General features: G+C 32.9%; 2 protein-coding genes across 2 annotated transcripts; one reads left to right on the forward strand and one right to left on the reverse strand.

Annotated features, from left to right (window-relative positions):
- Window positions 1-16358: 16358 nt before the first annotated feature.
- On the forward strand, window positions 16359-20731 carry LOC129903514 (uncharacterized; the record flags this gene model as incomplete). Its single annotated transcript, XM_055979077.1, has 9 exons — window positions 16359-17156; window positions 17610-18065; window positions 18189-18365; window positions 18563-18643; window positions 18779-18874; window positions 18950-19464; window positions 19547-19682; window positions 19845-20419; window positions 20506-20731. Coding segments are annotated over 9 exons (3060 nt in total), but the record flags the coding sequence as incomplete, so codon positions are not given.
- Window positions 20732-21474: 743 nt separating this feature from the next.
- On the reverse strand, window positions 21475-24977 carry LOC129904025 (uncharacterized). The gene is made up of 4 exons (XM_055979554.1): window positions 24826-24977; window positions 23411-23961; window positions 22684-23294; window positions 21475-21925 (listed from the first exon to the last, which is right to left on the reverse strand). Exons 1-4 carry the CDS (start codon window positions 24885-24887, stop codon window positions 21491-21493), a joined length of 1659 nt encoding a protein of 552 aa, XP_055835529.1. The 5' UTR covers window positions 24888-24977; the 3' UTR covers window positions 21475-21490.
- Window positions 24978-25702: the final 725 nt, after the last annotated feature.

Raw genomic sequence — 25702 nt, forward strand, 5'->3', positions numbered from 1 at the left:
TACTCTGCTGGTAGCATCCTAGTATCTTTATCGGGATACTTTGCAATTTTGGAGAAACTTCAGCCCTGTTCCACAAGTTGTCTGATCTAGTGATTTTCTTATCCTCCTTATCGAAAATAAGAGTCCTCAATACAATCTTGGCGTCAAATTCCCTCTTTTTATAGGTAAGAGTTCCCTCAAGGATCATATTCCCAGAACCAAATGACTTCAAGATTTTCGACTTTCTAGTAATTTGGTCATTGAAATTCTTGGGTTGTAATGCATTCCTCATATCGTCAATTCCTAAACTTAATGTTCTCACCAAATATGATTCAACCCGACTATCCAAATCCTCGAAATTGGTATTAAAATGCTAAAACTAACAATCCTCCACTCATTTTAATATTATATAAGAGAGTTTATCATCTACACGAAGACTACTATACATAATAAAGGTGTGCTTTGCATTGAACCTCCACTTAGTGAAACAATAACATTTTCTCCAGAGTCGTAGTGGTCTCAGACTTGAACTGCGACTGCTTAAGGAACATAATATATTACTACTCACACATAGTAATAAGGTGTTGTCACGAGCTTTATAAGCCAACACATTACGGCCTTATGTTATTCCGATTTTATGAGTGCTTTTGAGAATAAGCTCAATTCTCATAGGAAGCGGCCTACTTCCACACTCACATAGGTGAAATCTGTCGAGAGTGCTCCTGTAAATTTAACACTCCACCCATACGGGCTACAGATTTTCATTAAGAGTTTTTTAAACTCAACCTCCACAATTCACTACAGGAAATAATGCACTCACATATAGGGAGGGAATAAAAATAGTGCATTTTTTCACAACAAGTCATCATATGATTCTTTTTTCCCATTGAACCTGATTATAGGATCTCTAGTTTCCAGGTTGGATTTTCTCATATATGACTCATGAATTTATAAACTTCAATCCCACCCCTCGATGTGCTCCAGACCTTTTCTCTTGTTAAGGCCTTAGTAAGAGGATCTGCAAGATTTTCACAAAATTTGACATAATCAACATTAATGGTACCACTTGTCAAATACGGTCTTACATTACTGTGTTTCCTCCTTATAGTTCTGGATTTACCATTGTAATAATGAATTTGAACTCTACCAATTACTGCAGTGCTATCACAATGAATTAAAATTGGAGGAATTGGTTTTTCAAAATAAGGTATTTGAAATAATAAATCTCTTAACCTATTCTCTTCCTCACTAGCTGAAGCTAAAGCAATTAGTTAAGCCTCTATGGTAGAGTTAACAATTATAGTTTATTTTTTTGATTTTCAACAAATAGCACCACCATCCAATATAAAAATATAACCAGTGGTAGAACATGAATCACCTGTTAAAGTGCTCTAATCTGCATCAGAAAAGCCTTCAAGTACAGCAGGATATTTTCTATAGAACAAATCACAAGTTTTTGTTCCAATTAAATATCTCGCAACTCTTGTTATAGCATGCCAATGTTCATTACATGGCTTGCTTGTAAACCTGGTAAGTACTCCTACTGCATATGCAATGTCACGACCTAACCCCGTGGGTGCCACGACTGAGGTCTGACCTGGACCCCCATATCCGTATCTATCAGATGTAACGATCAATATAAGGACTATCCATAAGAACCCCAGTAGGTCCTAGCATCTTCATACCTGTAGCCTCTTTCATTTGTATCTTATCATGAAAGGGCGTGCAAGCCAAAAAGGCTGCCATAGTACCTTAATATTTACAACACATCATGTAGGCATAATAGAACCAAACTTACACGTATAACCCACACATATGTCTACAGACCTCTAAGAATATTAATAGTAACATATGGCGGGATAGGGCCCCCGCCGTATCCCTGAATAAACAATATATACATAGGAGGTTTGGTTACTACAACTCGGCTCCAAATCAATTGAGCTCCTTCCAAACTGGCTGAGTGGAATCCTAAGCTGGCAGACTCCCAACATCTGTGTATGTACCTGCGAGCATGAAACGCAGCCCCTTAGAGAACAGAGGGTCAGTACGACATATGTACTAAGTATATAAGCATAACATAACTGAGATAACAACGGAAATAAGGATGCAGAAAATCAAGTATAGCATTTAATAGGGTGTTGTACCTGCACCTCACAAAATAAAGTCCTGTATACAGTTATCATGTACCGTATCCGGCCCGCTCGGGGACTCGGTGTTACAAATACATCATCTATCATGACAGGCATATGTATATTATTAGTGCTATGGAACATACAACCCGATCCATATATATATATATATATATATATATATATATATATCAGGTTAGTGTCGAGGAGCGTTCGACTCGATCCATACATACATAACACGTTAGTACTGAGGAACGTACGGCCTGATCCCTATACATATAATACGTTAGTGCCGAGGAACGTACGGTCCGATCCCTATATAATATAATAATGCATATACGTGCACGTAAAACTCTGTAACATACCAAACGCCTCTCAGATATCACTATAAAGCATGTTCAAGAGCCCCTAGGTATATGAGCTTACACATCCCATCATTATTCAATATATAGAAGGCTCGAGGAATAAGAGTTTAACCACTTTAAGAATTCTAACCTCAAGGAGTGAATACGAGTCACGAGTTATACTCGGAATTTATGAATGGAATCACCTCTAACTCATATCATATATCGCTTCACTTACCTTAAACTGTTTCAAGAGAAGGAAGGGATAGGCTTCACGTGTACTACTTTTTGTCATGTAGAAGACTTATAAGTCCATAACTCAACTATCGCAGGAGTTCTAATATCGAGAAGTGAATAAGATTGATGAACCATACTCGGGGTTCTATGAATGGAATTATTCTCACATTACATATACAATTCACTTAAGACTAAGACATGCCAAAGGGAAAGAAGATAAGCTTTACATACCTCGTACGGTTTACTCTTTGTCCCGTTCACCTCGTCGTCCTTTGAACCTATTCAACACGGAAGTAATACGAATATCAACCACTCTTGACTTTCTAGCACCTTAAATTACATGGAACCTATTTCCTTGTTCGTCTCCTCGACTAGGTTTTTAACTAGTTAAGGCATTAACGAAAATTGAAAAGCACCTCCCCTATAAAGTGCCCTATCCGAATTTCCGATTACATCCCTAATCACTACAGCCAACCAAAAACAATACCCTGCAACATATATACACATAAAATAAGGCGACATCACACAACACAAGCTCCAAACAACTTGCTGAAAATTAGGACACCAAAATAAGGTTTCTAGTCTTTATTTCGCAAAGCCTTTATTTATACAAAATGAAGGGTCGTATGGCTGCAACCAGCAGTACCCACACCCCTTTTAGAACACATTTAGGCCCTTCAACAAACCCCCACACACCTGCAACAGTATACAATAAGCACAACACTTTACTTCGATGATAATTCAACTATAGCGACTCCAATTTAGTTTGTTTCGAACGTCAAGCGTTTCTATGACATTTTCACATTTCCAGCTACCTATAGGGAATGTAACACACTCCATAACAACACCAAAAAGTCCAAATTGAAAGGAGAAATCTTACCTTACCCGAAATTGGCCAAAACTCGCCAAAACTACATCTCGGAAACTTCTTGATGTGCTGAATTGGGGCGGACTGTTTGTCCCCCTTATCCGCTACCCCAAATTAGAATTTTATGTTATCAAACACCATTATATAACTGTGGGATACCTTAAATAATTAATTTATAGAACGAAACTCGTAGGCTTACCTCAAAAGGGCCAAACCCATAGCCCTCCTCTTTTGCCCCTCTAGCGTTTTCCTCTTCTTCTTTCACCCTCTTCTAGGTGTAAATCTGAAGAAATAACTCCATAGACACCGTAAGACACATATATACATCTTCACGTGATTAAGGAACAACGTAGATAATTAATTCATGGAGGAAAATTGGAGACTTACCTTTGTTTTTCTTGTTGCCGTAGCTAGCTTCCCTTAGGCTCTAAGTTTTCCTTTCCTTTGTTCTCTCTAAGTTTCATCTCAAGTAGAATAGGAAATGACTTAGTAGTCATCAAAACACACTTATATACACCTCATTAGGAGGTGACACATGTCATCCCCATAGGGTGACATGGGTCAAGCCCTTATTGGGCCACAAATCCATACATAGCCTCCAAGGCTGCCACGTGACAGTGGGGTCCACCTCCCCCTAAGAAGGTGGGTCACCTACTTGACCCCAAGCAGCTGGGTCACCTGCTGCCACGTGTCACCTTCTCCTCTTCCCCGTGGGTTCGTAATCTCGTCTTATTTTAAGAACTCGTGTAATCCATGCTACGTAAGCTTGATATGTCTTTAAGTAACTCAAGTCTATAAGACTTCTAAATTAGTAGCTTACATAGGTAAATCAAGTCCTACGATTCATTTCTTGACCTCCAACTCATTCTGGATTCTCACGACTCTATTTCCAACCTTCCCTCTCACGAGGTATCGCATTCTTCTTTCCTTAGAGTTGTTTGATGTGTGTGGACAGTGGGGGTCTCATGGCCACTTTCAAGAAGACTAGGAACACGTTTCAAGGTTCAAAAGTGCGGAGTGTAACATGCAATATCAGGCCTAGTGCAATTAGTCACATATCTCAAACTTCCAATTAAGCTAGCGTACTCCTTTTGATTTATCACATCATTTTCACTTTGAATAGGAAACAAGTGTACACTTGAATCAAAAGGAGTTAAAATATACTTGCAATCAAGAAAGTTATATTTTTTCAAAATTTTCTCAACATAATGTGACTGGTCAAGGAAAATTCCATCCTATGTTCTTGTAATTTTTATTCCAAGAATAAAATTTGCCTCACCAAGATTTTTCATATCAAAATGGCTTCTAAAAATGTTTTTAGTATCATTAATAACATTCATATTTGAGGCAAAGATCAATAAATTATCAACATATAGGCAAATAATAAGTTTTATTTGAAATTTCAAAATTTAAATTGAATTTTGAATTGGCTTTAATCATATTTTTAGTATAGTAAATATTTAGAAAATTTTAGGAAAAAAGAATGCATAAAATAAAGAGAAAAATGCTGAGAGGTAAAAAAAAAAAGAAAGAACAAAAATACTGATAAAGGATAAAATAAAAGAGTCGACTAAGAAAGTTTATATGGAATTCTTATGAAATAAAATAACTAATATCATGAATTTAAATTAATAATAATTAAATTATTTTCTTTAATGTTGTGAACAAATAAATAAAAGTTTTAATTAAATTGGAAAAAGATAGAATTTTATTCTTTAGTACTTCCTCCCATTCGTAGATTTATTTTTCAAATTAGCAAAACTATTAAGTAATTAAATTAGAAATAAAGTAAAATTTGATTGTAGTATAATGTTAAATGTCAAATTGATAAAAATACAATTAAAAGTAACAATCATAAAATAGTAGCAAATAAAATATATTCTAAATGAATTATCATTTTTTACACTTATCCTAACAAATGAAAATTGTAAATGTTCTTTTATATATTAATAAGTTATTTCACTATTTAACAAATATAATTTGGTAACAAAAAATTAATAGTAAAATTCGTTGTTAATTTTATTTAGTGATGTATAGTGATGTATTAATAACAAATTATCAAAAAATAAATAGTTACTAGTAATTTAGCAATCGACTAATATCAAAATTTATAGCCAAGTACAATTTCTTTGATGTAATATTTTTTGGCAAATAAAAAATGCGCTTTTATTACGCGCAAGGCGCATGCGTATATTGTAATTGGTACCTAAAAATATATGACCTCAATAAATTAAAAAAGACAGAGATGTCAATGTAGATAGATAATGCAACTCTATAACTTTTGAAAATCATACTGCAGTGGGAAAATTTTGAGGTGAAAGTTAGAAATATATTAAAGTTAATTGATCATTTTGCCTTATACCAGAAGGAGTGAATATTATATTATTTTATAACAGGAGATAAAATTAAGGGAAAAGAGGCAAAATAACTTTTAACTTTACGATTTTGAGTTAGAAATATTATTCGTTAAAAATATGATGCATTTATAATCTAGTTTTGTAACAAATAGAGCACATTTACATTTCATTAATGGAAATCGATATGCAATATAAATAATTATTTAGATTATTTTTAATTAAACAGATGTCACGTGGTTAAAAAATACGTCAAATATTTTTTTCGTACTTTAAAAAAAAAGATTTTCCTTTACACTACCGGACCCCTATTTTTTCAAATTAAGAATTGTCCCGTGGCTTTTGTAAATAAAAAAATGCCTTGCTCATTTTTTAAGAGGATATTTTTAAAAACAATTGACTATTATTTGGGCATAATTAGATATTTATAGTTATAGTTTGACTATTTGCAATTTATAGCAACATGAAAGAGACAAATAAAATTGTGGTGGTGGTGGTGGTGTGGTGGGGGTGGGGGGAGCAAGAGTTTTGAGAGAGAGATGAGAGATGCTAGATACAATTTGTACCTACGAATATAGTCTGATACATATAGGTGGATGTATGTTGTATTTGATACATAAAGATTATTAGAGAGAGGAGAGATGCGGGCGAGATTCTGGAGAGAAAAAAGAGATACTAGATACATGTTGCATTTGACGAATATAGGTTGCATCTATGGAGGTTGTATCGCACATATGTATCAACACGTGTTATATCAAAATGTACAATATCTATGGAGATTGTATCAATACATATGGTTTTTCTCATTTCCAATATACTTTTGTCATTTAAGCTTGTGTAACTGTGGTTCAATTTTCTTGTTGACAGTTGTATTGGTTCAAACCCGTGAGGTTAAAAAGGGAATGTAGGAAGATGGTAAGTTGTCCTCTCCATCACCTCAAAGTGATCAGGTTGTGCGGATACTTTGGCTGTACCTGCGAACTTGAGCTTGTCAAATATTTTTTGGAAAATGTATTGTGCTCGAGAAAGTTATTATTGATTCTCATTCTCAAACTGTTACTCCTGTGTTGTCACTTTCGACAATTGAAACGGAGCGGTCAAGAAATTTTGCTAAGGTGAAGTACCTCCGCATATTGAGTTGGTGATATTGTGAAAGTAAATTTTATTGTAGAAGAGAAATCTGGTTTCATATAATATATGATTGTATTCATCAGGGAATGATCTAATTTATATATCGGATTTTGCTAATTCTCACACTCCTCTGTGGTGTTCGTTTTAAATATTTGCATAAGTCAAAAATACTAATTGGATAAGACCACTAGACCAGATTATATTATAAAATCATGAATATTAAAATATTTACGAAGCCGATCAACAGTAACAAGTTCATATGGTGTCGATCTTCTATTGGTCTAGCAGAAACGTAACATTGCAGTAATTGGGTAGAAAGAATGGTGTGAAGACTTAATTGATTCTCAATTAAATCTTCAAGTGGGAGAATGCAAGAAGTCAAAAAAGGGGGCAGCCGAAAGTAATTAAAAAGGGACAGCCGAAAGCAGCCTCCCTTTACTCATTTTCAATTGCCGAATTTTCCTTATTTTTTCTTTACGCGTTTTTCATTCTTTTTACGTGTTTTTGGCTCTTATAAATAGAGGGCATTCTGCCCTCATTTAGATCATCCCCAAAATCCCAGAAAGTGAGAGTAAGAATACAAAGAGAGTTATACACCAAGATAAATATTTTTAGTCTTGAGTGTCCTCTTTAGTAGTTGTTCCTTTTACAAGAGAGAAGTGTTAATTGTTGTTTTCTCCTTGTATTTGCGAGTTGTGTACTCCATATATTAATAGTGAGATCCTTCTACCCCATGGTTTTTCCCTTCTATCAGTTATAGGGGTTTCCACGTAAAATTCTCGTGTCCAATTTATTTTTATTATTTTCATCATATCAAACTTTAGTTGTAGTGATTCCTACCCCCAACATGTGACACCCGATCCAAATATGTGTTGGAACGTGACACCCGATCCAAATTATGTGTCAGAACGTGACACCCAATCCAAAGGTACCACAATCACAAATACATTCAGTATTCACAACATTTATATCACCAAGAACAAGTTCATCATACAAACAGGTCGGCAAGTGATCATTTCACACATAATCTAGCATGTTTTCCTATTCATATATATACATGCATATAATGAAGCAATTTAACAAGTATATGAAACACATAGGTAAACTAGACCATCACCTAACTCAGAATTCGTCCAGATCTAGCCTAAATTCAAATTTTTCGTAGTTACTATCCTTCCCTATTGGCCTATTCCTACCAACGGGGACAGGTTGTTACAGGCCCTCAATCCTGCTTCGTTCAGTATTTCGCTCATGATCTATTACCATTTGAATAGCTTGACCATCCTGAGAAAGAACAGCTTGTGAATCTACCACAATAGCTACCCACAATCTTAGGCCATTTATGAGTATGGCAGTAACAACAGTGAACCCACCTCTCCCCAAATTAAAACTATTTGGAAGTATTGTCTGGTCAGTTTTTTTTCAGGCTTTTGTGATTGCTCGGCATGGATATATCCAAAATACCACCTAGTATAAAAACCAATCTTTTCGAAAATGTTATATACTTCAAGGCAGCAATTGGAAATGCTGGATGCATAGAAAGCATACCTCCTCTTAAGATATTGGCAAACAGATGTTTCTGCAAATAAGAAGAAACCTCATCCCCAAATGACCATCATAAATAGCAAATAATCCAAGCTTATGTAATTGTATTTGTACAAATTTAGCAACATGGTAATCTTCCATAGGATTGAGGATGAAAATCGAGATGAACTTGTTGATAAATTAGAGATATAGACACAAAATGACAATGCCTTTGCAAGTAAGATGAACTCATCTCAATACCATTATCATCACCAAATAGTTAGTATTCGAGGGAGACCATACATGAACTACACCCCCATCCCTTTCGATTTGTTGCGTAACGAAATTGATCCAAAAGAATATATTGGACAAGCAGGCTCACAATCTCAATCTCAAACAACAAATGAATCCTAATTCTTAAAAACAACCCTAATTCCATGAGACCTCAGTAAATCTGTCATCCTTTTCTTCTCATCATCCTTGCTACACACGACTCTAACCTTACCCTTGCAACCTCCAAATTGTTGTGCCAAATCAAAGAAAAGTTCTGCATCTTCAGAATTTCTAATCACTGTCTCCCTTTTTTTGAACTCATCTAGAATATCCTCCGCATGCATCTGAGGAGTGAGATTGCCAGATGCTCGGGCACATTCTTCTCAATGTCAAATTGGACTTCTTCTTCAACCTTAATCGAGCCTTCTCCAGCCGCAATTTGTCCGTAATCCCGAAACAGTTCAAATTCAGCTCTATATAATGGTCATCATTTTTTTACGTACCCTTCATTGTCTCCTTCATCTCGTACTCGTCCTCCATGCGCACATCCAACTCTTTCCTGATTTTCCTTAGTGGCAACCGGGCTCTGATAACACGTTGTCACAGACTTAGACTTCAACTAGGACTTAGGTGCGGCACTTGACAACGTAATCACGAATCTTTCACGATCTTGCAAGCTTAAGTAAGCCTTTGGTACTAGATTGCTAAAGAAACGCTAGATTGAAAGAAAGACAAGAGAGCTTTTATGAAGAAGGTTTTGATTTTTGTAAGATTGCTAGATTGTTTGATAGTTTACAAATGAATGAGCCCCTCTATTTATACTACTCCTAATGACTTAAGTGGAAATAAAAATTACTATACAAATCCCTTCATATTAACGAAGAAGTCGCTATTCTAGAATTCTCTACACATTCTAAAGAACTCTAAGTCTTTCAAGATTTCTCTACAAAATTCTACAAGGATCTAGAGTCTTCCATTAACATCTCTAAGACTCTAGATTCTTCCCCTTTCTTCATGATCAAGTGGCAGGTCATGACATTAGGCTACCTTATAAATGAAAGCCAAAAAATTTTTGATTAATAAATCACCAAAAATTGCACTTAAATTGGAAGTGGCATATTCATAGTTAAATTTAATAGTCCTAATAGTTACTCCCTTTATCCCAATTTTTGTGACACACATTTTTATATTTAGAAACAATCTAATTTTAAAATATTCATTTTACTCTATTTAGATGATTTATAGCCACACAAACATCTGAGACTTGTTTTAAACCATAAATTTTAAAACTCTTTTTTTAAAAAAAAAACAAAAAACTACATCAAATCAACTAACATCATATAAATTGAATTTTCTACTTCAAGAAATAATTTATTTTCCAAAAGGTATAAACTCTACTAACATTACTGGTTATCTTTGTCGAACGAAATTCGGTCCCATCATATATCATACAATATAGAAGAGTTATTGAAACGGTACTGTTTGGATTGATTTTCTTTAAAGTGTTTTTAAGTTAAAATAATTTTAAAGTATTTTTTTGATGTTTGAATAAATTTTAAAAGTGCTTATAAGTACTTAATTTTAAATTAAAATGATAAAATTAAATCAAAAGTCAATTCAAACAGATTTTAATCTACTCTAGAAGTCCAAGAAAAAAAACTAAAATTGTGACATATACCAATTAATTATATATGAAACAACAATAGTCTAATTTCACATATTAAATTATTATAGAATAATATGTATGCGGCCTTAACCCCCACCCAAAAAAAACAGCTCAGAAAGCATAGGGGCCTAAAGCTAAAATCTTTTCGGAGGCCTTATTACCTGACACTGATTCAAAAATTACATTTGAATAACTTGATTCATGCTTTATAATTGACATATTTAAATTCCAAGAAATAAAATAAACCAATATATTACTATGAGTTAAGAATAAAAAATGACTTTTGTAATTAAATAAAAAAAGAGTAAAATGTTAGAACAATAAATATGATTTTAGAAGTTGATTATATGGTATAAGAAAAAAAGTTCATTATTTCAATTGTTTATTGTAATGCTTTAAAATTGGAGAACAAATAATTATTTTTTAAAAAATAAGTTATCTACCTTCCATCTCCTAATTTTATGAGAATAGATATCTTGATCAGAAAGAGAAGAGAAAAAATATAGGTTTCCTTAACCATCAATAACATTTGCTAAAATATTATTTTTATTTTACTATTAATATTCATATTGTCTTGAAGGAAAATTACCATAAAACTAACCTAAAGATTTTTACGCTATCACTTGGCTTCATGCTTATAATCAATTTTTTTAAAAAAAATATTATCTTATTTGCTTAATTAGTGTAATAGATATATGAATTAAATTCAGTTGAGTTTTGAGTCAGACATATTTCTATGTAAATTTTTGAGTATAAAAATTTAAATATTTTTATCTTTTATACAATAAACTTTCACCTTGCCAAATTTTATATTAGTACATGTCTTGTGCTTATCCCAAAAGTTGATAATCCCTCTACCTTCTCATAAAACTATTAATATTCATATTGTCTTGAAGGAAAATTACCATAAAACTAACCTAAAGATTTTTACGCTGTCACTTGGCTTCATGCTTATAATCAATTTTTTTTAAAAAAATATTATCTTATTTGCTTAATTAGTGTAATAGATATATGAATTAAATTCAGTTGAGTTTTGAGTCAGACATATTTCTATGTAAATTTTTGAGTATAAAAATTTAAATATTTTTATCTTTTATACAATAAACTTTCACCTTGCCAAATTTTATATTAGTACATGTCTTGTGCTTATCCCAAAAGTTGATAATCCCTCTACCTTCTCATAAGGTAGAAATGAGACCCATTAGCCTTTCAAACTTCTCTAACAAGGTGATCTTCAAGATTATGAGTAATAGATTAGCTGGAATTCTTCATAGACTTAACTATGAAAATCAATCAGCTTTATTAAAGGTAGACTTATTACTGAAAATATTCTCCTAGCTCAGGAGATTATTCATGGTATTAAAATAAAGAATAATAATGACAATGTTATTATTAAATTTGACATGTCAAAAGCTTATGAGAGGAATAATTGAAAATTTCTTAAAATAGCCCTCAGAAAGTATGATTTCTTTGATTTTTGGGTGGATTTAGTTTGGAGGCCCATCTCCAACGTATGATATTCAGTTCTAACCAATGCCTCCAGGAAAGGATTTTTTCAATCTTCAAGAGGCCTAAAGCAAGGAGATCCCCTCTCCCCGGATCTCTTCATTTTGGGGGCTGCGCTCTTATTCAGAATGCTCAACAACCTTCTCCACAATCAATTATATACTGATTTTTCTATGTCAACATTTGGTGCTCAAATTTCTCATCTTGCTTTTGCTGATGTGATCATATTCAAATCAAGTAATCAAAACTCCCTCAATTTGGTTAAGAAAACTATGACTAACTATGTTGCTAGTTCTGGACAACTCATTAATGATGAGAAGAGTTTCTTCCTTGTTAAACCTAATGAAAGTCCAAAAAATCTTGCTAAAATCAGAGACACTACTAGTTATAAACATAAGGTATTTTCTTTGTCCTATCTATTTGTGAAAGAAACTTATTGCCACTTTCAATGACTATGTGACAAAGGTAGTAAGAAAGATCGAACTTCTTTTAATAGGTAGGAAAGTTATTCTTATTAAACATGTCCTCCAATCCCAACCTATCTATCTACTTGCAGCTATGAAGTCTCCAAATAATATCTTCTTACAAATAAAAAAATACATGACAAGATTTTATTGGGGTACTACTGATGAGGATAAAAAATGACACTGGAGTTCTTGGGCAAAAATGTATTACCCCACCGATGAAGGTGGGATTGGCTTTAGAAGATTGAAGGATATCAGTGAGTGAAGATAAATGTGAGCTACACAGATTGAAGAAGGAAGGAAGAAGAAGATGAAGATGAACAATAGAGAGAAGAGAGAAGAAGCAGAGAAACGAAAGAAGAAAGAGTAAAGTGAGAAAGAGTATTAATTATCACTAAAAAAATATATTTACCGATAACAAAATTATTATCATTAAAAATCATTTTTAATGTAGTGAAATTCCATATTTTAATGAGGCTTACTTGCATATATCACTTGATGGTGTAATACTTACAACTCTTTTACTATACACGTACCACATGAAAAATAGTGCGAGTTCTTAGGAATTATTCTATCAAGTGTATTAATTAGAATATATGTTAATTTGCATGAAATTCTTATGTTGAAATATCTGGAGTCATAGTTTACGTAGGACGTACGTGATTAAAAACACACACATATATTTAATAAAAGTTGATGTTTGATCATTTAATTTGATGGATCTAAGTTATTTAGTTAAACCAGAGAAAAAAAAATATTCCTAGGTTTGACAATATGGCATTGGTAGCTTGTCGAAGAAGCCCCCAACGGGTAACACACGTGCATAGATGATTATAAAAAAGAAAAAAGAAAAAGGGAAAAAAAGAAAGGCTTAAGTTATATATATTTGCGTCACTTGTAAGTAATTTTTTACATAATCACGTCATCTAAAAAATATTCACAAGTCTCTTTAAAAATGTGAGATATATAATTTTGAAAATAAGATAGATTACCAATCATACGTAACAGTTAAAGTTGACATGTTGGTATGATTAAAAAATTCGTACAATGACCGTGTATACACTTAAATTAATTTTAAAAAAAGAAAAAAACTCAAATATGCCGTTGAACTTTGAGAAAAGACTCATTTATGTCATTCGTTAAAAGATTTGATTCATTTATGTCATTTTCATTTGAGAAAAGGTTCATCCATGTCATTATGAGTTAATTAAAAACCCATCCAATTTTGCAAAATCCATTTTGTCCACGTGGCAAATGATGATTTTGCCACGTCGCATAGAACGATGATTCATCCATATGGCATAGAATCAAACTTTTAACAAATGACATAAAAGAACTTTTTCTCAAAATTTGATGGCTTAGTTGAGCCTTTCTCCTTTATATTTTTTCTTTTTCTCAACAAAAGAATATTATGACAGTCATAACGAAGTGCAAGCCGATTTCCATAAATATTAGATTTGGATCCATAAATTTAACATTATGTTGAATTTAATATTGAAAATCTTAAGAAGTTAAAACCCATTAAATTTAGATCACGAATATGCCTTTGACTTCTAGGCGAGTAATAATCTTCTCAGGTAGAAGAGATGCACATGACTTTTTAGGTAATCTCATGTTGAAAATGGAAGAGAAAAATGAAAAACTTTATACTAATAATACATAACGCAAAATCATATGATATACACTTTTGTGCTTGATGATGATATATAATCCAAGAAATAAATTCGTACGTGATGCCTTTTGAGCAAAGAGAACAAGGCTTGGGTTGTGAAAAACACTAGAGAGTTTGCACTGTTCTTTAAAAAAATCATCAAACAATACTTTTTAATCAACTATCTCAAATATTTTTAGCGTTAGCAATTTTCATTATATTACTCTTTATTAAAACAATTATTTGGATATTTTCTACGTATCGGAGCAATCGGTATCCAAAACCAAACTGAGCATTATGAATTTAATTCTAATACTCCAAACCTTATTATCATTTTCGCGTCAAATGTTTTTTTTTTTGTAACTAATAGAACTTGCTCTTTTTTTTTTCGACATGGGAACCCCAACTGTTGTTTTTCGGGTGTACACAATGTAAATTTTGCTCCAGTGTAATAAATAGTCCGTAAACTACACAAGAAAAGTAAAATGCACTAGGTATATATAATCCATGTGCGACTGGGTTTCTAACCTGAGAATCCTATTTAAAAGACCATCTGCTCAACCAACTCAACCATCCGCTCAACCCCTTAATGTATAATATTGTTGAATGTTGATATATCTAAATTCCTGATCGCCCGTTTAGGATACATGATATATAAATTACTATCATTTTTTTTACTTGGTACAACAAATATCAAAGTAGTGCAGAAGAAATTATATATTGGCCGGTAAATATACTCATCCTAGGTCTTATTATATTCAACATCGTCAAATAATTTTGGGCAAATTACCTTTTTACACAACTTCCCCTAATATATTTACTTTTACTCCCATATACACCAAAAAATTTCCAAATTCCCTCCTTTTCCTTTCTCTCTCTAAAAGTCAATGATACATCCGCCCTATCCCTCTTTTCTTGCCCTAATTTGCTCCTTCAAGTGTTAATCAGGTTCCAAATAAGGTAATGTATCAATCTTTCCTTATATGAAACTTTAATTCATCCTCATTCAATATGATTTCTCCTAAAATTTGTATATTTTGATTTCTTCTGAAAATCTTTGATAAATCTTCTAATTTTTTATCATTTGCTTTCTTCTGTAAATCTATCTATTTGTGTTTCTCATACTTTAGCTTATACATATGGATTCCGTTCATGGTCTCAAACAGTCCACTAAAAATCAACGAATTCTTGTTTCTCCCGGGTCTGATTCGTCTTGGGAAGGTTACGACGAAGTTAGATCAAAACATCGTAACGATCCAGCAGTGATGAATAAGCTACGAGAGAATTTGAAGTCAAAAGCTACAGTTAAACATGCACCCAATGAAATAGTCAAAAAAATTGAAGGGGTTACAACACGCCCTAATCTCCCAAAGGTATGTGTTCAATTAAGTTTTTTTGTTTTAGAATGCATTTTTTGTGAAGGTTTTAATGTTTCTGATACATATCATTTATGTATCAGATACATAATATCTTTTTAAAAGGAAATCTTTTGGAGGTTTTTTATTTCCGATACATCATGTTTAGGTGTCTGTTGTTTTAATTTTTAATGATTCTGATACATATACATTTATGTATCAGATACATATTATCTTTTTCAAATGTATTTTTTATGGAGATTTTATATTTCTGATACATCATTATTAAGTTTTAGTTTCTGTTGTTTTAATTTTTAATGACTCTGATACATATATATTTATGTATCAGATACATAATGTATTTTTCAAATGTAAATATTTGAGATTTACTATTTCTGATACATCATGTTTTAGTCTCAGTTTATGTTATTTCAAGTTTAATGAATCTGATACATCTACATTTATGTATCAGATACATAATGTATGTTTCATATGAAATTTTTTGAGAATTACTAATTCTGATTCATCATCTTTAAGACTCAGTATTTGTTATTTCAAGTTTTAATGATTCTGATACATATATATTATGCATCAGATACATAATGTATTTTTCAAATGCAATTTTTTTTGGGATTTACTATTTCTGATATACCATGTGTAAGTGTCATTTTTTGATGTTTCAAATTTTAATGATTCTGATACATATACATGTATGTATCAGAATATAATATATAATTGTTTCTGATACATCTTCTGTATGTATCAGAATCTCATCTTATGCATCAGATATCTTAATGCATATGATACATCGTATTCATGTATAGAGTTCAAGTTGTATTTAACTATTTTCATGTCAATGCAGGGAATGAAATACGTCATCAAGAAGATCCCGTCACACCCATTGAGATTCGGAACGGCATATAGGGCTAATTTTCTTGATGATTTTGAATCATCAATAGGTGAAGAAGGTATAAAGTTATTTAGGCAATCTATATTTGGTCACTACTTAGATATGCCAAACTGCAACTTTCAAGGGCAAATCATCAAATGCCTCTTACTTCTTGAGGTAGACCAAAAAAACAAAGAAGAACTGCACATTCGTCATGTGCAGGGTAATATACTGCGATTTACAATAAATGATTTTGCTATCATTACTGGTTTGCGATGCACCGGTAATATGAATGACTTCAAGTATTCTGATGATCAAGCAAGTAGATTATTGTCTTTATATTTTCCTGGTGCCAAAAATGGGGTCAACAAAGCTCGTTTCGTTGAGCGTTTTCTGGTTGGAGGATGGAAAACAAACGAAGATGCCGTTCAGATGGCCATTCTCTATTTCATCCATACTTTTGTTTTTTCTCAACTAGGTGATGCACCTATATCAGTTGATGATTTCAAGATGGTAGAAGATGGTAGTTATGAGCAATATCCATGGGGGAAATTAGCATATTCAAAATTGATAAAAGGAATGCGTCAGGAGTTTTCAAATGCCAAACAAATGTATCGTCTAGGCGGCATGCCATACGCTCTGAATGTTTGGATATATGAATGTGCATCTCAAGTTCCCTCTGAAATTGCTGTAAGAGTGGGTAATAAAATTCCCAGAATTCTTAACTGGCGTGTTATCGCCGTGAAGCCAAAATTTGAGACATTCATGTCTACCATCTTCAGTGAGGTACATGCTTTGAATATTATTTATTTATGCACTGATTCATTATACATAAAATCTAAGATACATTATATATCCATGACCTTGATACAGTATAATTTGATTCATAAAGTGGATGTATCAGCTCATATATTTATGTATCAGGATATAAATGTATCAAGATATAATGTATCTTATACATATACTTTATATAACCTTTCTGATACATATAATGGTATGTATCAGAAAGGTATTTACAGCTCATAAAAACTCATTTATCAGTATTTACAACTCATGAAAACTCTATCTTATGTATCAAATTATAATGTATCTAGAATTACATCTCATGATACATCTGTATGTATGTATCAGATAATGTTGTTTTTCTATCAATTTAGCATGTATGAAGGAGTAATGTTTATGATACATCATGTCTATGTATCAAAATTAACATGTATCAATTATTCAATTTTTTTGCAGTATCCATGCTCCAACATTGTCCAATCTCAACATGAAATGGAATCTATTGTCGTTCATGACAGCCAACAGAAACCTGAAGATTCAACATCGGCTGCCAAGGTCAATTTCAGAAAACCTCATGAAGTCACTGGATTTGAGGACTTCTCAACAACACCACCCACTGAATTTTTAAAGAGATCCAGGGATGTCGCTGAGACATCTTCTCCACCTCCTTCCAAGAGAATGAAGACTTCCCCTGCTAAAAAGCCAATTCAAGTAGAAACAGCCAACATGCACAAGAATTTCATACCACCAAATGAATCAGAAAATCTTGTTTCTCCTGACAATGAACCGCTGGCAAAGTCACCAAAGGAATCAGAAAAGCCTGTTTCTCCTGACAATGTACCAGGGGCGAAGTCAGCTTTAGGAGGTGAATCTTCCGGTCATTCGGATCGAATTATTCATATGCAATTCAAAGCATTGAAGAAGTCCATAAAGAAGTCTCTAAAGAGATACGTAAGTTATTACTTTAAGATGTATCACGTACAATATACTTTTAATTAGGTGATACATTCTGATTTTTCATATACATGTATCAAGGTTGACCGGAAGTTCAAGCGTTTGGAGAACAAAATGGATTCAAATCACATTGATCTTTTGAAAGCCATCGACAGTATGGCGAACCGAATGACTGGCACATCATCTCAAGTTAAAAAAGATGATTTTGATCAATCATTCCATGTGGTTGAACAACAAGAAGCACCTACTGGATTGGAGGTGCACAATTTTGCAAATAAATCTGACCCACCCCAAAAAAATGACAAATCTAATGTCCAGGAAGATATTAAGGTACATACATCATGTAATATTTGATATTTATGCTTTTAAATTTCTGAATAATTTTCATTGTCATGTATCAATTGTAAATGTTATTATGTTTTCAAGGACCTGAACCATCCACCATGATAAATCAGGTGGACAACATATCGGAACAAAGCATTTTAGCAGATGTTCCTGAATTATTTGATCAGCAAGTTTATTCTGATACATTAAAGGTAATGTATCAGAAACAAATTGATGAATAATTTGATTCTGTATATATATTTTGTATAAGCTCTACCTCTTTAAATATATATATATCTAGACATTTAGTACATATATATCATAAGTAAATGTTATTATGTTTCCAGGAAGATGAACCATCCGTCAAAGATGTATCAGCACACCAAATGGAACCACAAAGAGCAGATACTGATCAGCTTATTGCTGATTCTGATACATTACAGGTAATGTATCAGATTCTTTATTGAGATAAAATCAACATTATTAATTTTTTTAATGACGTTATACATTATGTGTAGAACACTGTAAAGAAAGATGGAAGAGTAGCTGATGATAAATCTGCCAAAGTAGAAGAGCAAGTCGAGGAGATTGAAAAAGAAAAAATTAAACCAAGCACATCAGAATCCAATACTTCAGCACCATTTTCGTCAGACACTCTGGATGTGATAGATGCTCTAATATACGGACTTCCATTACCAGCCATGCCATTGACAGCTGTTAGTCATGAGCAAGTTCAGGATGAATGTCTATTACGCGATAGCCAGCTACCAACCACTCTTCCATCAAAAGCTAATGTATTGTCTGACGATGCGAAGACACCATCTCGAAGAAGCAGGATTCCTTCGAAGATCTTACAGTCGCCGTATCTTTCAAACTTTGGGTCGAGTGAAAAGGGAAAGGAAAATTTGTCAGATGTTACGCATCAGACACACCCTTTTGAAGGTTTTGGTATATGCTATCAACCCCCTTCCGAGCTTGTCACAGAATACTCTGAATGGATAGATAAAGGACTTCTAAAATCACATGGCAATAAGTAAGTATGACATATTCAACTTATACCCATACAAGTCGTGTATTATATTTGTTATGTTATTAAACTACAAGTTTCCATTCAGGAATTCGAAGGAGGATCATTACAGATCTAAGTGCTCTTCATTCGGCTTTGAAAGAATGGACTTTGTTGTGGCATTTCCTAAAGATAAGAACTGGTTCTACCTAATGTCACAGCCGGACAGATGCTGGAACGATGAGGTAAAAATTTCATCATAAATAATATGATACAACTCATACTAACTACCTGATACATACATATTAATGTATCTGATACATAGATAGATAAATGTATCTGATACATACATAATCTGATATGTGATGCTAGTTGTTATATAACTAATACTTTCTTAAAATGTGCAGCACATCGATGTAATATTTTACTACCTTCGGAAGAAATCGAAGATGCAGTTGAGCAATCAGTATCGATACACAACGACAAATTGCATTTTCAAAAATTACATCGAATATGCACACACACGCTACTATCACCTTCCACCTAACATTTCTACACAAGAAGATATGGCAAGGGCCACTGTTACAGCTCATCAAGAGAGATCCGTGAAGAACATAATAAGAGGTTTCTCAATACCAGCCGGTTTGCCCTGGCATTTGGTAGATGAGGTATACATTCCAGTAAACTGCGACATGGATTTTCATTGGGTTCTTGCGGTAGTTGTGTTGAAAGAGAGGTTGATACGTGTGTATGATTCATCGCCTAGACGAAGAAGTAGCAACCCTTTCCAAGAGATCCAAAAGATAGCAGCAATGCTACCAACATACCTGCAAGACAGTGGTTTCTTTGACAACAACGAACGTACTGATTGGTCGTCTCTTGATTCATACAAGGACAAATCAACCAGTAATATGCTTGAACCACATCACCCATTAGCAGTTGAGTATGTTGAAGGAATTGCGCAACAGGGAAGTGGCAGCTTGTGAGTATTAACATCGGCTATGTATACCTAAATCATTCATATGTCAATTTTACTTTTTTTAAATTCCTGTATTCCTTTATTTGCAGGGATTGTGGAGTTTTCCTGGCCATGTTTGCTGAATATCTTAGTGATGGAATTTCTATTCCAAGTACCGGACTAAACACTGAATTCTTCCGTTCAAGATATGCCGCACTCTTATGGAGATATGGTTGTCAGAAGGCCATGGATGGTTATGTTAGCGATAACGACGATCCAAAAAAACCAAGGAGAGACATATCTCCAAACCAAGGAGAACTGATTGATGTTCAATAAAATTTTTTTGATAGTACACATTTTAGGTGATTCTGATTCTTCCAATGTATCTGATACATAAAGTGTAATGTATCAGATTTAGTATATTTTAATATTTCCATACCTCAGATTTACTATGTTTTTCTCTGGTGTCAAAATGGAATATAAATTCAAAGTTTATGTTTTATACTCTACTGTATCAAACTTGTATCGAGTATAATATTCATAAGTGTCACATTTTGTGAATTCTGATACATGAATCAAGTTTTTTTTATTATGATACATCATGCACATGTATCAGATTCTCATTTCTCAATATTTAATGATTCTGATACATTAATTTTTTTGCATAAGAATTCTGTCTCAAGATTTAAAGTATATGATACATCTTGCTTATGTATCAGATTTGCATTTATCAAGATTTACTGCATATGATAATCTACAACCTATATCAAATAGGATCTTATGTATCACCAATAACTTTTGTGTAATTATGGTTGTCGAAAAGACAAGAATGTTTATGTTTGGGAAAATAACGATCCAAAAAATAAACCATGTGAGATTTGTCATTAATCCAAGTCATGGCGAACCGATGGAAGTCCTGTATTTTATTTTAAAAAAATTGTAGCAATAAAATGTTCTAATCTTGATACATAAAAAAATTGTCACTAAAAGATTTTTATATTTATGTCACGTGTCAAATTCAAATATAAAATATAATAATAGATGTTATTTTATGATTCAATTAGAATGTACACCGAGATACCACAAACATCATATCTATTTAGGAATGAAATTACAAGTCTTTCTGTTGTGGCCTTCGTGGCCACAACGTCCACAAGAATTTGTGCTACTTGTTATTTTCTCATTAGCAAACTTTTTTCTCCCTTTCTTTGGTCTTCCTGGCATCCTTTTGTATATTGGCGGCAAGACAATTTCTTCCAAAATTTCCTTCGGAGCAGTCCAGTCTTTCTTATCTGGCATTGGAACCATTGGTAATTCATAAGTATTTGCCAACGCCTCTGGTTTGTAGTAATCAGAACAATATGGGTGCAGGTCAGTAATGTTCTTGCTCTTCAACACTGCAATTGCATGTGGACATGGTATCTCGTCTAGTTGAAATCTACCACAAGTGCATGTTTTTCTCTCTAGACACACAATGTATCTTATACCTAATTCGTAAACAGAATAAAGATACTCTGATGAAGCAACAACCTGCAGGAATTATATTTCAAATTTATGTATCAGTATTGCTTCCTCACATACACAACTATGTATCAGAACTGATGTTAAAGGGTAATAATTATCACAGGATATACATATCAGGTGAATCAACAATCAGCAAGAAATAAATTTCACATATATGTATCAGAAAGTACGTATCAATTACAGAAATGATGTATCAGAACTGATGTATCAGTATGTATTTTAAACATGTTATGTTTATATGTGTCAGTACTTATGTATCAACTACACATTTTGATGTATCTGAATTGATATATCAGTGTATAATGAACACAGGCTTTACTTGAATGACGAAGCAACAAACTGATATAAATAAACTTCACATATATCTAATAGTACTTATGTATCATCTACACTAATAATGTATCTACACTGATGTATCAGTATATATTTAGAACAATTTATGCATAACTGATTAATCATCAGCCTGAAGGAAAATAATCTTTACATATATGTATCAGAACTTATGTATCAAATATAGAACTTATGTATCATAATTGAAGTTTCATTATTTAATTAGCACATGTTATACATAACTGATGAATCATCAGCCACCAAGAAATAAATAACACATATATGTATCATAAAGTATGATTCAATTACAGAAATGATGTATTAGAACGGATGTATCAATATATATGTATCAGAAAGTATGTATCAGAAAGTATCTATCATGTATCTACACTGATGTATCAGTATATATGCGTCAGAAAGTATGTATCGTGTACCTTCATTCTCGAACACTTGATCGTGTTTGAAACTAGGATATCTTCGAATTTTCTACCCAAAGTATGTTTTGTATAAGATGCTATTTCTCTATTTTTGCAGTTCCAAGAACCAAATAACATTCTCGTTTGCTCCAAAAAGTCAATTATAGGCAGCTCTCGTGCTTCAACAAGACATCCATTGATACATTCTGCGATGTTAGAAGTCATCATTCTACCCCTGTTGACAGTGGCATGAACCCTTGACCACTTTTCGTATCCTGCATTTTTTAAATATTGTGCCACCCGTTGATCGATTCTTTCAACTTTGGCCATTAATTTATCGACTTCATCTTTTCGGTATGCCTTGGCCATTGAATAGAAGATGTCACTTAGTACAGCTTTGCTCCTTCTGTATTTAGTACACACATTTTTCCATATATGCCATATGCATGCAAAATGAGGAACATTGGGAAATACCATGCTTACACTCTTGATTATGCTTTCGTTCCTATCTGATACAACACACATATTGTCCCTCTCTCCAAATGCATTCTTGAAATTCTGAAAAAACCACGTCCATGATGAATCATTTTCCGTATCAACAATACCATACGCCAACGGCAATATGCAACCTAATAAATCAATAATAGCGATACAATAGTTATTAGAATTCATCAGAATCACAACAAACGTGAAAAATGAGATGACACACTATTATTCAATAAGACACAGTATAAAAAAGTAATACCTGCCCCATCAAGTGTGCTAGCTGATACAAACGTCCCTTTATAAGGTCCATCAAGATGTGCACCGTCAACAACAACTACTGGTCGACAAAACTGAAACCCCCTCATCAAGGGCCTTAACGCTATGAACAAATACATGAATTCATCAGTTGATGACTTGTGCATACTTATGTACGAATTTGGATATACGGTTTTTAGAATATGTATATATACAGGCAGCTGTCTATATCCATCAGCAGGTTTTCCCCTTAACATCTGCAAAGCATGCTCTTTTGAACGCCATGCCTGTTGATAGGTAATATCAATTCCATACGCTGATTTAATATCCTCTCGTATATCATTAGGGGTGACAATTCTCTTATGATTAACCAATTTAGGGGCTGTGAATGCACTAACAAAAGCCTTTGTAGCATGAACTTTGTTGAAAATCCTATCTCTCAGTGCACATGAATGTTCACTATTGAAATATCTAACTTTGAATATATCCGTTTTTTTCCAACATGAAGCTTTCATTCTCCAACAACATCCTTCTGAAAGGCATACTATCACATAACTGCATTTGTATTAAAAAAATGACATGTATCATATCAATATTTTTTCATTTATAATATGAACAAATACAGTGACATACTGATAGGAAGTGTGTCAACCCATGTACTTGATACATGCTTCTTTGTATGTATTGTTAAAAAAAAACATCTGATACATAGAGTATTATGAACCTGATACATACTGACAGCATTATTATCATTTTTTAACTGAGTTACAGGAATGTAGTTTTGATGTATCATGACATGAAAAATTATTTTATTTTAAGAATGTATCAGATACATACAGTAATATGTATCTGATACATACTGTTGGATACTATCCAACATCAAAATTTCCAAATGCAGAAATGGAGTTTTGATGTATCATGACATGAAAAATTATTTTACTTTAAGAATGTATCAGATACACACATTAATATGTATCTGATACATACTGTTGGATACTATCCAACATCAAAATTTCCAAATGCAGAAATGGAGTTTTGATGTATCATGACATGAAAAATTATTTTACTTTAAGAATGTATCAGATACACACAGTAATATGTATCTGATACATACTGTTGGATACTATCCAACATCAAAATTTCCAGATGCAGAAATGTAGTTTTGATGTATCATGACATGAAAAATCATTTTACTTTAAGAATGTATCAGATACACACAGTAATATGTATCTGATACATACTGTTGGATACTATCCAACATCAAAATTTTCAGATGCAGAAATGTAGTTTTGATGTATCATGACATGAAAAATCATTTTACTTTAAGAATGTATCAGATACACACAGTAATATGTATCTGATACATACTGTTGGATACTAAACAACATCAAAATTTTCAAATGCAGAATATGCGCATACCTTTTACTGTCGGATCTTTTAACCTTGAAATTAAATTCATTATTGATTTTGTATTTGGCCATTACATCAACTAGAGTTGCTTTATCCTTATAGAATTGATTCTCCTTCACTTCCGCACCATTTGTATCATCTATGTAGTTCGTCAACTCCAATTCTGCTATATAACAACTTGCAACTTTACCAGATTCTTCTAAACCAAAATTATGGAACTCATTCGCATTTGATTCGGCACAAACGATTGCTCCAGATGTACTGTCGAATGATTTTATCTCACATCTTTTTATATCAAAGCTTGATATGCAAAGGGGATAATTCACGAAATCAGGCTCTTTCTTCTTCAACTCTACGTAAAGATTAACACCCATATCATTACGAATATATATTGGCGACGAGTTACCTTCAACTATGTATCGGATTTCAATTTCTTTCTCTGATTCATCCACACTCAATTCAGCAGCGATTGCTGCTTTTAAATTTGAGTAAGATACATTGTCACCGACAACGATTCCATCACTTTTGTATTGTTCATAAGTAATATCGGATTGCCAAACTCCAGAATGTCTCAGTAGTATCGGGATATTCATATCGATTAATTGATGAAACGCGAAGTTTGCTTTGAATTGATGCTCTGTTGTTTTTCTTGTACTCGATGCTCTGACTTTTGACTTCAAAATTCATCTACATAACTGTCGCCTTCTTTAATAGATCAGTAATTGATATAAAGAGCCAATCTTTTATCCATAAATAGCTGATGTGCATTAACTATTATATAGCTAAAGTTATGTATCAGATACATAACCTATGTATCAGCAAAAGTTGAAAAATAAATGAAATCAACTTCGGTATGAATTGATGCTCTGTTTTTTCCATTCGAGAC

This window comes from Solanum dulcamara, chromosome 9 (assembly GCF_947179165.1).
Source record: "Solanum dulcamara chromosome 9, daSolDulc1.2, whole genome shotgun sequence".
NCBI classification, from domain to species: domain Eukaryota; kingdom Viridiplantae; phylum Streptophyta; class Magnoliopsida; order Solanales; family Solanaceae; genus Solanum; species Solanum dulcamara.

What these genes read in the sequence shown, in the direction of transcription:
- LOC129904025 (XM_055979554.1), bottom strand. Translation starts at nt 24,887, where the DNA reads ATGGCCAAATACAAAATCAATAATGAATTTAATTTCAAGGTTAAAAGA. An exon ending in TAGCACACTTGATGGGGCAG is followed by an intron (nt 23,295 to 23,410) that starts GTATTACTTTTT and finishes TTGATTTATTAG; the next exon opens with GTTGCATATTGCCGTTGGCG. An exon ending in TCAAGTGTTCGAGAATGAAG is followed by an intron (nt 21,926 to 22,683) that starts GTACACGATACA and finishes TAATTCCTGCAG; the next exon opens with GTTGTTGCTTCATCAGAGTA.